General features: G+C 33.4%; 1 protein-coding gene across 4 annotated transcripts; it reads right to left on the reverse strand.

Annotated features, from left to right (window-relative positions):
* Nucleotides 1–1,313: 1,313 nt before the first annotated feature.
* On the reverse strand, nt 1,314–10,946 carry LOC142355277 (universal stress protein Slr1101-like). 4 transcript variants are annotated; one of them, XM_075407481.1, is made up of 5 exons: nt 10,839–10,946; nt 10,209–10,395; nt 4,020–4,049; nt 3,335–3,526; nt 1,314–1,648 (listed from the first exon to the last, which is right to left on the reverse strand). In XM_075407481.1, exons 2-5 carry the CDS (start codon nt 10,377–10,379, stop codon nt 1,508–1,510), a joined length of 534 nt encoding a protein of 177 aa, XP_075263596.1. In that variant the 5' UTR covers nt 10,380–10,395; nt 10,839–10,946; the 3' UTR covers nt 1,314–1,507. The 4 variants fall into 4 exon arrangements, with proteins under 4 accessions (XP_075263596.1, XP_075263595.1, XP_075263594.1 ...); XM_075407480.1 differs by having other exon boundaries at nt 10,209–10,403; XM_075407479.1 differs by having other exon boundaries at nt 10,209–10,409; nt 10,839–10,930.
* Nucleotides 10,947–13,089: the final 2,143 nt, after the last annotated feature.

Raw genomic sequence — 13,089 nt, forward strand, 5'->3', positions numbered from 1 at the left:
GCTTATCCATTGGTAAATTTATCTATGGTGCTATTCTTATGTATTCACTATTTCATCTCTGTACAATAAAATGTTCTGTTGAAATTTGCAAGGTTTTTTTAACCCCTATTTATTTAACCCCTATCATTTCACCCCTATTGGTCTAACCCTCTATCATTGTCCCCAAGTTAAACCATTAAGAAAATGGTACTATTAACATTGTACTTAAATCACTTTGAACTTGCCTCGCCTGGTCACCCAGGTTGAGGTCCCAGACGGAAAGTGGATATGTCCAGACCCAGATGAACGCACGACGGTGGTGTCGTGCGTTCAATTTTGCATGGTCTGGAAACAAGGAAAAACGCACGAAAGTCTGAACATGAACGCACGAAAGGTCTGATGAAGGGTGCCTTTGAGACCTAATTGCAACAGTAACAGCCGAACATGGGATAAAATAAAATATAGCAGTTGCTAATGCCAACTGCTATATTTTGGGAGAAATGATCAAACGTAACAAACTTAAATTTAAAACCTTAAAGCCCACGGATTACTATATATTCGAATCTTTTCTGTTATTGCCTATCCCCCCCTCTTTACATGTTACATTGTATTATAAACAGAAACCCAGCGAAATTAAGGGGTCTCTACGGACCAAAAAGTGCATATTTGGGGGTGCAAACAGATTGTTTAAATAGGACTGGGGGGGGGGGGGGGGGGCAAAACAGAAAAGATCCTGCTCTTCATGTATAGGTGTTAGTAGTAATCTCTGGTCAAATATAATTCGCACTAAGCACACTAGGCCCTATTTGAATTGTGTGATTAATTGTAGTCAGAAAGAACGAAAGAAAGAATTTATTTATCCAGTATATCATCAACATCAAACAATATAAAATATTAAGTGCTACCGATGAGAACCAGAAAGGACGGAAAACGGGGTCCTGCGACCCTCAAGGTAACCGCCCTGGTTACACATATTGTTTATTAATGGCAGAATTAAGTTATAACAGCTAATGAATTGGAAACAAAACTTAAAAAAATTCACATGTTGGTTTCTGGTCGAGAAATTTTCAATTTTAATTTATTGACGAGGGAAATTCAGCTTGCCAGGGCACTCTGAATGAAGGCGTTGAATCAAGGATGCAATGATCATACAAAATCAACATCAATCTTCTGGGAACAATACTGGGAACTTCTCTGCTATGCAAATTCAACAATAATATCCTTATCAAAGTGTGATATCACAACATTTCACTTTTTGGAGAGTAAATGGCCGTAAACTCGGTGAAAAACTGCGTTTAACTTTTTTTTGCGTTCGTGGTCTTATCAGCAATAAATTGGAGAAAAATTTAATTGAAAAAGATCAATTTGAAAAAAAAAGATCCAAAGTGATAATTTAGATCAATTTCACGTTTCAACTATTCAGAGAAATCGGTCAATTTAAATTGCGATGTCCGTTGAAGATAATCTTTTAAAAGATAGTTTTTTTAAATAATTCATTGTGTTTTGAATCGAGTAAGTTATTATAAGACTATTCGGAGTGTTCGGGTGGCACCACTAGTACTGGAATGTGCACGTGATGTAACACGAAGTCAGACACTGAGCCCAGGAATGTTCGTCTAATTTTGCCCATTCCTCGGGAGCCAATCACAATCATGGACGCCGACTTCTCCTAAAACAGAATTTTGAAACTTCAGAGTCGCGGAAATTGTCTAATGATTTAAAAAGCATTTGTTGTTCCGACCCCACTTGTGGGGGGAGGAACTATATACTCAAATGGGTTTTTTCTGTTCAGCAAATTTTAGCCGATCGATATATTTATCGTAGAGAAACGTGAGTGGTATCATTAAAAAGCTCGACCAGCGTAGAACTCGAAATTAAAACGATTTTTTTTAATTTCGTTATTTTTTGAGGATTTATTGAGGATTGAAGTTTTGAGTGAACACGGGATATTTGGCATGATTTTGTTCACTTTTAGTGAATTTTTCGCAAAATTTGAATTTTCTTTGAAAATATTAATTCAAAATTACATCTCACGCCACAAATTAAATCAATTTTGTAATCCTGATAGACGAAAGACGATAAAAAGACTATTTTGGTCTCATCGGGAAGTTTACTATCATAAAAAATTCGAATTCATTTTGAGAGCTCCTTTTCTTTAGAAAACTTTTAATATTTTTTTGTTTTTTTAAGTCATCTAGAGAAAATTAAGGATTAATTAAGGTTTAAATGGCTTCAACACTTTCTTCTCGCACTTTTCTACAGAAATTTTTGGTTTTTGCCTGTATTTGTTGTTGTTTTCATAGTTATAAGACTTATTCTGATGTCTTATTGATTACCTATGCTTGACCAACATCTTTGCTCTCACATCGAGGATCAACTGAGCGTATTTATTGACTTCCGTTGAAAGCTATTGAATTCAATGGCTGTTAAGATTTTAGGAATATTTTTTTGAATTTTTTTTTAACATAAATCCACCCTAAGCTTATTTTCGTGAACTGTAAGTCAGACTCACTAATGGCAGAACCAAATTCATTTCTACTTCAACAAGAATTTATCTAGTTGGCTGTTTTATCTTCTAACTATTGGTTATATGACCTCAATGACAAAAAAAGGATTTCAATTTTTTTCGTAATTTTTGGACATTTCATATTATTGGTTCCTTTATAAATCTTATCCTGTAATCCTATTATTAATGGTTCTCATTGGCCCAGAGAAGAATTTCAATGGATCGTAGCTAAAGTTTTCACAGAAAAACTTATGGTTTAAATGGCTTCCACACATTCTTCTCGCACTTTTCTACAGAATTTTTGGTTTTTGCCTGTTTTTGTTGTTTTTTTTTCATAGTCATAAGACATATTGTGAAAATTAATTGATTAACTTTGCTTGGAAAACATTTTTGTACTCATATCGTGGCATAGGTTAGCGTATATATTAATTTCAGTTGAAAGCTATTGAATTTAATGGCTAATAATTCTTTAAAAATATTTTTTTGAAAAATCTTTTTTGAACAATAATCAATCTTTAGCTCATTTTTGTGAGCTATATATAGGTCCATCTCAGTAATGACAGTACCTTTTTTTACTTGAACAAAACTTTATCTAGTTAGCGGTTTTATCTTTTAACCATTGGTTTTTTGACTTCGATACACGAGTTTTCATTATTTTTTTGCTGCATATTATGCTCCGCTCATTTTCAACGCACATGCCAGTCACTATGCAAAAAATGAAACGTGCACATGGGGTTGCAAATAGTAGCCCCCCCCCACTCCGCTGGGGTAGATAATGGGTTTTCGGGATTACAATAGAAAGCGTTCAAAACTACCAAATTGCAGCTGATAATTGTTGAAAAACTTGACCTTAGCAGCCTTGCAGACATTTTCTCCGACACTTGAGCTGTAATCAGACACGTGGAATTCAGCTGAGACTCCCTGGCCCTGGATCAGTTTTTCAAACTTCTGCTTCAGACTATCCACCACAATCAGTTCCTCCCTTATCATATGTTTCCACTCTTCCACTTTGAAAGCGGCTGGGGCTCCCATCGCCATCACCTGTAATTTTATAACATTTTCCAATTTTTGGCATCAGAAATTTTCAGCGTAAAACTGCAATAATAATCGATCTCAACGGCCCTAAAAATTTGTAAAAAAAAGCGCTGAATAGGAAAATTGTCATATTTCCTTGATGTTTAACACATTTCACATGCATTCAAAACAATGTGCAACGTTTTTGACAAAATTTTTGAAAGAAAAATTTAGCTCTTTTCGGCGTTTTCCCTTGATAACTTTTAAGGTGTTCCTCTTTTGCAAACGGAAAATTAAGCCAAAAAAACTAATCCGCTTGGATTTCAACAACGATGACTTCCATTTTAAAGAGACGAAAACCTTAGCAGACATTTGTCACCATTTCAATAAAAAAAGAAACATTAATTCACCTGTGTATTCACAGTCTTGATAACTCAATAGCAGTTGTTGGTTTGTGTGCATGTTGATACCGTTCTCTAATATGCGTTATTTTCAAGTTGCAATTTATCTCTATACTCACGTGCTGCTTCCAATCTTGAATGTGGTTGATCTGAATATCCAAATTGAAAACTGATAGGGAAACTATTCTATAAGGAACCCATACTTTACACGGCAGCTCTAATTTTAATCATCGTATTTAGTAGGGTGGCTACTAATTTTAATCACTCGTTTCAAGATGAAGTCGCGTAAACCAATTTTTGCACTAATGATCTTCCATGTTACCTAATTTAGCATGGAACTAATTTAGCATCGGAAATTATCTGCTCATAGTAAACTTTCGTTATTTAGAACTAAAACTTTAGATATATAAATTTTTGTGCTTTGTTAACGAACGTTTATATCTTTTGCAGCAGAAAAGCGTTGAAGAAACAATGAGGCTCCGTAATGTGCGTACGCATATAATGTTCCGACCCCGCTCATCCAAATTCTTGACTTAATTGGCTATCAAATGATGAAAAGATAGAGAATTTTCAGAAGCAAACATATCGTTAAATAAACCCTTAAAGGAATAAAATATTGCCATGTTAGACGGCCAATAAAACTTGTTAATAGGAGTACAAGAAAAGAGAATAATAAAAATCAAATAACAAACATTAATTACCAACAAAACTCGATTTACAAAAAAATCACAACAAAGTCTGCTTTAAAAAAATTACAAAATCAAACTTGCATCAGATAAAACCTTAAATAGAACAAATTAAGCTGTACTTCATTAGAAAAGATATGGGTCCTGTCCTCAATCGACTGGGTAACATTTCGACAAAAAAAACAAAAGATGCGAAGTTTAAAAATACGTTTCCTTTTTGGAAAACATCTAATTTCAAAGTGAATATTATCATTAGATATTAACTGAAACGGCTAAAAAGTTCATTTATACTTCCATAGGAAACACTGGAGACCTGTCAAAATACAGTGTACGTCATCCGACTACAAAAAGAAGGACAAAATAAGGCAAAAAAAAGTTCAAATCAACTTTGCATAAAAATGGCAGTGAAGCCGTTAAAACCATAACTTGTCACCCAGAGCGTTAAAGGTGTTCAATTGCGCGTTATTGCAAAGCCAGTTGAAACTACCATTAATGTTGTAATTTAAAAAAAATGTTATAATTTAAAAATCCTGTAAAACCTAAAAATATTTAAAAATCTCAAACATTATATGAATTCTCATTGTCAGAGTAGTAATAAAGCCTAGAAACATATGATTGAAATTAAAACCAGTATACAAATTCAATTATAGCTGATTGGAAAGAAAATTGTTGCCCGTTTTTACAGAGACTAAGCGAAAAATGGACTGAAAAAATTAAAAAGCTCAAAGCTGAAAAATCTAAATTATGTTTTTGAAAACAAATGTTTTCAAAAATTACACCAGACAAAAAGATTTCAACAAAGGCGAAGGATTAAATTGAAACATTTCAGAAAACCTATTGGGTCTGTTATTGAAGGGACCAACTCACGAGACAATAAAATAACAACAAATACATGCAGAAGCCAAAACTTCATAAAACTTTTTACGACACCACAGCATTCAAAGAATTATATTGATTAGATGTTATTTGCAATAACTGTAAAACATCACTTGCGTCTCATCTGAACATCAACTGTTCTTCCTTAAAAAAGAACTACTGAGAAATGACAACAAACAAAACCCGAAAATTGAACAGTATAGAGATCGCGAAATATTATGTTTTGTAAACATAAATTGTCGAAACCATCAGTCTAAACATAGAGCTATCAAAACAAATGTCTGAACCACAACGTTTGAGACCTGTTTTGGAGGGATGGAGTTACATGCTGTAAAAAATGAGAGCAAGTTGAAAAACTTACAATTTAAAAATTTAATCCTCTGAAAGTCGCTAGAACAAATAGCTATAAATTAGAACCGTTAAATAGATTCAATTGTACGTCCTGACACAAGAGTTAATAAAAATATTTATGAGGTATATAACTTACAACAAAAGAAGACAAACATAAGCAAAATTGAAAAGAATAATGCACAAACTTTTGCTAGAGAATTGTGTCTCTGCCCAAAAGCAAAAAGTCTTCAACAAAAATATAATATACTTAGATACGCCTTTTTCAACGCTGTGCATATTCTCAATCATGCTTTTTTTAAATTCAATTCGTCAAAATGCGTTCATTCGACAAGGAAACAAAATAAACACATAAAATATGCAAATATTCTCAAATAAAAAAAGATATCTCGTAGTATTAAAATTAGGAAATCATTAGTCAAATATAAAACCGTTACAGACATTAAGTTGAAACTCACAGGACATTGAAACTCACTACGTCAGCTGTCGAGAGAAAAATATTAAAATTATTGCAAAGTTTCAAAAAAATCGCCAACACTAAATTGTAAAAGAAAATTTCAAACTCATAAGAGACATTAGATTACAAATGAAAACAAAGTCTAGTTTCCCTTAAACCGCCTAATATAAGCCAATTGAATCTTTGATTGTGAACATCAAGTGATTGGACAACAAAAGACATGACAAACCGAAGCAAAATATTAAAAATACATAAAATTTTACGAAAACAATTGGTTAGAGCCATAAAAACCATGAGCTAAACTCTGAAATCATTATATATGTTTGCTGGACCTCATTTTTTTGCAATTAGTGCCTTCCAAATGATTTGAATTTTCTTTCGGTGGTGTACATAAAATCAAAAAATGCGGAAAAATTTTGAAAAAAAAAATCTAAAAATAAAAAATTCCCGAGACCCTTAAAAATCTAATTTTTTACCGTAAAGATCCATAGTGAGATCAATATCAGCCCCGATATTGTTGGGCATTTAAAAAAGTTCTCAATTGTCCAAACGGTTGCAAAATAGATCAGTTTTGATCAAATTTATTTAATATATCAAAAATAAATAATGCATTTTCTATAGTTATTAAGCTAAAATAGGCAAAACTATAAGTTCAGAAAACTTTTAGTGCCAGTGCGAGTACAAATAGCTTTTTGGTTGAGTTTAAGATGTGAGCAGTTTAATATAGTCGCAATTTTAAGGCGTCTAATTCCAGGAAGTTCAAAGAAAGAGTGCCAAAAATTCACATTTGAAATCATTTTTGACAAAAAAGTCTGAGTTTTGAGAAATTTGGCATCAATTCTAATCAAATCCTTGGATCGAACATTTCAGCAACCTTCATATATCTTAGAAGATTATATCAATCCCACTACCGTTAACAATTTTAATAAATTTTAGCAAAACTAACAAAAGGCGGTCAAAATTACGGAAAATGTGAGTATAAACAACGCAATATCGTCTCCTATTTCATAAAAAGTTAAACCTCGATAACTGCATGCAAAAAATGAAAATCAACAAAAAATCTTTTGAATACCAGATTTGACGCTGGATTGGCTCTCTAATGATACCACTCACAAATCTCTACGGTTATTATATCGATCGGCCAAAACTTACTGAACAAAAAAACCCATTTGAGGATACAGTCCCCCCCCACAAAAGTGGGTGGGAACATATTTTAATTATTCCGAAAGTGTCTTAGTTATCAACCAGTTTCTCATTTCGTTGTTTGAACCAGTTGCCTTGGAGAGAGGTTGAACACTTTTCAATTTTTGAAAATGATCAATGCTGTGTTTCCGTTACATTGAATACACTTTGTTGAATTAGTTATCAATAAGATCCCTGATAAAAAAAAAATTTGTGAAACAACAAAAAATTATAACTAGCAATTGCAAATTTTAGTATGACTTGACCTTGAACCATTTTAGGATCTTTTGTAACGCAACTTTTTTCCGTTTAAGAACAAAAATCTTAAAAATTGTGTCTTTTTGGTTTTCTTGTCAATCAAATAGTTTATTGCTCAGTTCACCATTATCCTGTTCCATCATAGTTAATGGCTCCAATTTTTCCAGATATTATCAATTTAATTTTCAGAAATGCGAGCAAATTATGTTTTTCATAAAAAATTTTTTTTAATTTTTTTTTGATATTTGAATAGTTTTCTGCTCGGCTCTCAAAGTCAAATGTAGTTTCCGTTAGTTCCGTATTTGGTCATCCCATTCGGCTCAGGCTGGCAGGGAGAAGCAGTTTTGGTAGTGAATTTTTTGGTTGATTCATCTTAACGTTTTTGTAAAAGTTTCAATGTTGGCTGAATGAAGATAGAGGCTACCTTGTAATGCATAACTACTCAATTTTGGTTAAAATTAGTTTGAATACAAATTCACTTTGGTTCCTGATTCTGTAACCAACAGTCCACTTATCCTCCACAATATACTTTAAAAGTGATTGTAACCAAGTATTTTGTTTCGTGTAAGCGACGGTGTGTTGGTACTACTTGTGGTTGAGCGTATACGTGTTTGTATTTAGTTGTATGAAAGAAAAAGAGAGAGAGAGAGACGGGTCTGCGTGTGTGTGTGTGTGTGTGTGTGTGTGTGTGTGTGTGTGTGTGCGTGTGTGCGTGCGAGTATGTGTGCGTGTATGTGTATGTTTATGTGTATGTGAGAGATCTAAGAGAGAATCTTTGTTAAACAATATTTTAATATGGTAACATGGCATCCATATCATCTTTCCGAAAAAATACCAGTAGTAATTTCTGTCGAAAATATGCGAACTAGCGTATAATTCAATCCACTGTCTTTAAAAAACTGAAGAGTAACCCTAGTCCAGAAGAGCGAGCAAAAATTACACAAGAAATGTTCTGTTTGTTTGGTTCTCAACGTTTGAAATTGTCGGTATGCTCGGTCTGTTAGGTTCAGTACATTCCCGGACCTAACGCCAAGTCAATTTCAGTACTGGGCAAGTCTAACTATACAAGTCTCATTTCAGAGCAATGATCTAACTCCAAGTCTGGGCTGAGACTTGGCAAGTCAAAATTCATGTCTGATCTTAGACTTGGCAAGCCTAAATCCAAGTCTGATTTAAAACTTGGCAATTCTAAATCCATGTCTGAATCAAGACCTAGCAAATCTAAATGCAAGTCTGATTTAGGTCTTGGCAAATCTAAATCCAAGACTGATCTAAGACTTGGCAAGTCAAAAATAGATCCAGAAAACTAAAATTAGCCGAAAAAATAATCAAAAACAGGTCCAAAAACAGTCAGAAAATCTTCAAAAAAAGCCGGGAATTCATCCAAAACTAGTCAGAAAATAGCCAAAATAAGCTGTGAAATGGTCCAAGAATACTCGGAGAATCGTCAAAAAAGTCGACAACTCCTTCAAAAATAGTCGGAAAAGCCAGGAAATCGTCCAAAAAGCACATTTCATGCTGCGGCTAAAGTATGGTTCTATGTTTTGCTTCTACCTGAAAAGACTCAACTGAAACTGTCAGAGGCTAGAATGGGCGCCTATACTGGTTGATAGTGTGGCACCAACATTGCCGAACCATGCCCATTTTCATCATGTTGGCCGATCGCGACCCGTGATTCATTCAAGGACGTGTTCCGATTGTAACCTGCCATTGGATCGCTAGTTTAGATTATGGGGCCACGGGACAGCGTGGGTACCCTTGCAGCGGTTTTCTTTACAATTTTTCCTTGATTAGAAATTCCAGACATAATTACAAATTCTGAAGTATGCTTCAAATTAAATCCATTTTTCTGAAATTTGGGCTAAAAACGGGCTGAAAACGGCTAAAAATGGACCATAACTACATGAATTAGCCCATTGGGACCTTCCGGGGTACTGGTTGGTATCATTTCGACCCTACAATACTGTTTTGATTCAATTCTTACCAGTTTGGTATCAGTTTTCAGGACCAAAAAAAACCCATTTCATAAACCTGGAATTCGTGGCACGTTACAAGAATTTTTGAATTTCGAAATTTTCCCTCGAAAAATTTTGAAAAATTGGTTTTGACTTGGAAATCAAGTTCCAAGTGTTATGAAATTCTGGGCTGACTTGCGGGAGTTGTAAGACTTGTATTTAGACTTGCCCAATTCTGGGAAACGAAATAAGAATTGGATTTAGACTTGCCCAGAACTGATATAGACTTGGAGTTCAGTCCGGGTTTAGTTTTCTTGATTCGCGCTGTTTGGCTTCAAACTTAAGAAAGCGTCGGTAAATGTTCGATATGTTTGGATTCAAACGCAAAAAATCGTTGGTATGTTGAGTTTGTTCGGTATGTTTGGTTTCAAATGTAATGTAATCGAAGCGCGAGTATGTTCTTTAAATTCGCTATGTGTTTGGTATTAATGAAGTTGGTTTGAAATTGTAATTATAAAAAACTTATAAAAAAATTTATACACTAACCGGCATTGCTGGAAGTTCCACAGCATGGAACAATATCACGTGATCTTTTGGGTGTTTTACGTTCTCCAAAAACCACTTGACTGCCCTTTCAGAGTGTTGAGATTTGTCAACAGGGATCAAAACTCTCCTGTTTTCACAAGTTGACGACGATGACGATGCTGATTCGCTCATTCCTATTTTAAGTTCTCTTTCCAACGTTTACATTAAATCAAGATTTTAAAGAGAAAATTGATATCAAAACCCCAGTTGAAATGTTATTAAAAACATAAAAATTGATAGTTTTGATCGGTATTTTTAGGAAAAATTGGTCAAAGCCGTTAAATTTTATTTGACGTGCTTGAGTGTTTCTGATCATCTTTTTTTCTGCATCGATTTTTCACCAACTACAAAATTCAACAGAAACGCTTTTATTATAATCGAAATTTTTTCACAGGCCCAATACAAAATCCAATTAAAAGGTTTTTAATACTTTCGAGCTTCTAAAATATAAAATGAGGTTAGAGCCTGATTCATAAAATTTTATCTTCAATTTCATTAATTCAATAGATAGAAAAGTTTGAAAACTTTCAAATGAATTTCGTGATCAAATTCGGAGAAAAGTCACTTTTGCTTCAAAATCTTGATTCAAACTTTCTTTGTAATATAGCTCGTGTTGGAGACAAAAAGAATTAAGTTAAATATTTGACGATATCTTCGTTATTTCTGATAGGATTATAGATTTGTAATTCTTATTTCAGACTTGCCACAACTGAAACTCAACTTTCATACAATGAATAAGGTTAGAGTGTTCATAAATACACTTAAAATTGGTTATTACTATGACTTTTCTCTGTAATACATATATACTGCATCGAGAAACTCGAGATAAAGTTACTAGTCAAAGTAAACAATGTGGTTTAAGTCACAGCAAACATGGATTATAGTTTCTTCACCGCAGAAGACGAGAAGTGACATCACTAAAACAAGATTTTGAAGGTGAACACTGTAACAGAATCACTTGAAGCCGTCTCACGAATCATATATGAAATCATATATTGTAGCAGTGGAAATACTGAATGTGTACCTTCCACCAATCAGAGATTGAGAAGACACTATTCTCTTTTAAATAGAGGGAACTCTAATAACTATAGTCAGTCTATTAGTTAAATACACCAAGTATTAATTAAACCCAGTATTAATTTGTATTTATTTGTTATTACTATTATCCAGAAAGAAAAAATTGCATAAAAAGTACAATTTTTTCACAACAAGGTGTATGTGATACCTGAGTTCATTTTACATTCAAATTATTTTTTTGGTGCATTAAATTTGATAAGATGTATTTATTTAGTTCATTTCATTTGCCCTTACCATTTCTTACTTCATTCCTGTTCATACTTCATGTCACAAGTTACTTTTATTCATTTATCGTTTGTTTCCCTCTTCGTGATCAGAAATGTTGATCACACGTTCATGCTTTGTTTCTAAGTACTTAAGTTATACTCTCATTTATCCAAGTCAAATTCAGTTGCTCTTCTCTCTTCGCGAACTCGCAGTTAAAGTAAAATGACTAACTTCCGATTTCGCTCCGCGAATCACAGTTCTGGTAGTATAAAGCTAATGCCCACCGCAAGTGCCTACCGAAACATAAGAGCGTTCCACAAAACGAAAAGAACTCTTAACTGATTTATCAAAAGCGTGCAAAGATTTTCTGCCATCTCAAGATGCACTCTATCTTCAGGCGGCCTAAATTTTGTTTTACATATTGTGGGTTTACCCGCTAAGTGTTCTTCAGAAAAAAACTGGGTACAATCAAGGCAGGCCGTATGTTTCATAGCACACTTCCCGTTTCAAACTTGTCAAACACACAAGCCAGCAGAAAGGTGGCGGTTGTCAGGTACAAATCATGGCACTCTCTTTATAACTTGCATTTAATTGATCGGAAATCTTGGTTAGCAAGTGCCAAGTTTCCGAGTATTATTGAAACTTCGCCACCAGCTGAAGTGTTTTTCGATTTCTCTAAAAAAGTTTCCAAACTTTTAAAGTAACTGTATGGGTTGAAACTATTTCGATGAAACATTTTATCTGTTTTTTTGCAAATTTTTCTTCAAGGGGCTATCAATAATATGAAATAGGCCTGTAGGCAAAAAGGTCACCAAATTTTTGAGTGACCTTCCCATGAAACGGAAAAAGTCCGTGAAGCAAATATTTTTTGAAAAGCTCAATCGCTTCTTCTTTTTGATTTTTGTACTCGCCAACGTTAACTCGCCAACTTTTTGTTCTCGCCAACTGATTATATATTTATATATATATATATATATATATATATATATATATATATATATATATACATGTATGAATATATATATATATATATATATATATATATATACATATATATATATATATATATATATATATATATATATATATATATAAATATAGTTGTATATATATATATATATATATATATATATATATATATATTCATCTGTTTGAGTGATAACTCGCATTTAACTATTAGAGCTGTAATAGTGAATAGCTTGACATATATGATGCAAATATTAATTTGATAGGTTTTGAGCTATACGTGGGGTAAATTTCAATCACCTACGCTTCAAGTTGTTTGATTTGTGTGACCAAATGAGGAAATTATCCGAGTAGTGACAATGACCTAACATTTCAATCTCTTGTGAACTGTAGTCCAAACCACAGATCCAGTAGGCTTTCACTTCACATTTGGTTTTGTCGAGCTGACCAGTGAAGACTTTATGTTGCTTATCGTTTGCTAGAGTTTCTATTGTTTTGCTAAAATCAGACATACAGTTTGGTGATTGTACCAATTGGAACATAAGCTGTTTTTGTGAGGAATATTCCATTGCAGTTATAAAAAAACCCGATC

Source organism: Convolutriloba macropyga, unplaced genomic scaffold, assembly GCF_964194025.1.
Source record: "Convolutriloba macropyga unplaced genomic scaffold, txConMacr16.3 SCAFFOLD_5167, whole genome shotgun sequence".
Lineage (NCBI taxonomy): Eukaryota > Metazoa > Xenacoelomorpha > Acoela > Convolutidae > Convolutriloba > Convolutriloba macropyga.

Excerpts from the sequence above, each read along its gene's own strand:
- LOC142355277 (XM_075407481.1), bottom strand. The coding sequence starts at position 10,379 with ATGAGCGAATCAGCATCGTCATCGTCGTCAACTTGTGAAAACAGGAGA. Across the intron at positions 4,050-10,208 it reads TGGAACTTCCAGCAATGCCG|ATCAACCACATTCAAGATTG; the intron begins GTTAGTGTATAA and ends TTGGATATTCAG. Across the intron at positions 3,527-4,019 it reads TTCAAGATTGGAAGCAGCAC|GTGATGGCGATGGGAGCCCC; the intron begins GTGAGTATAGAG and ends ATAAAATTACAG.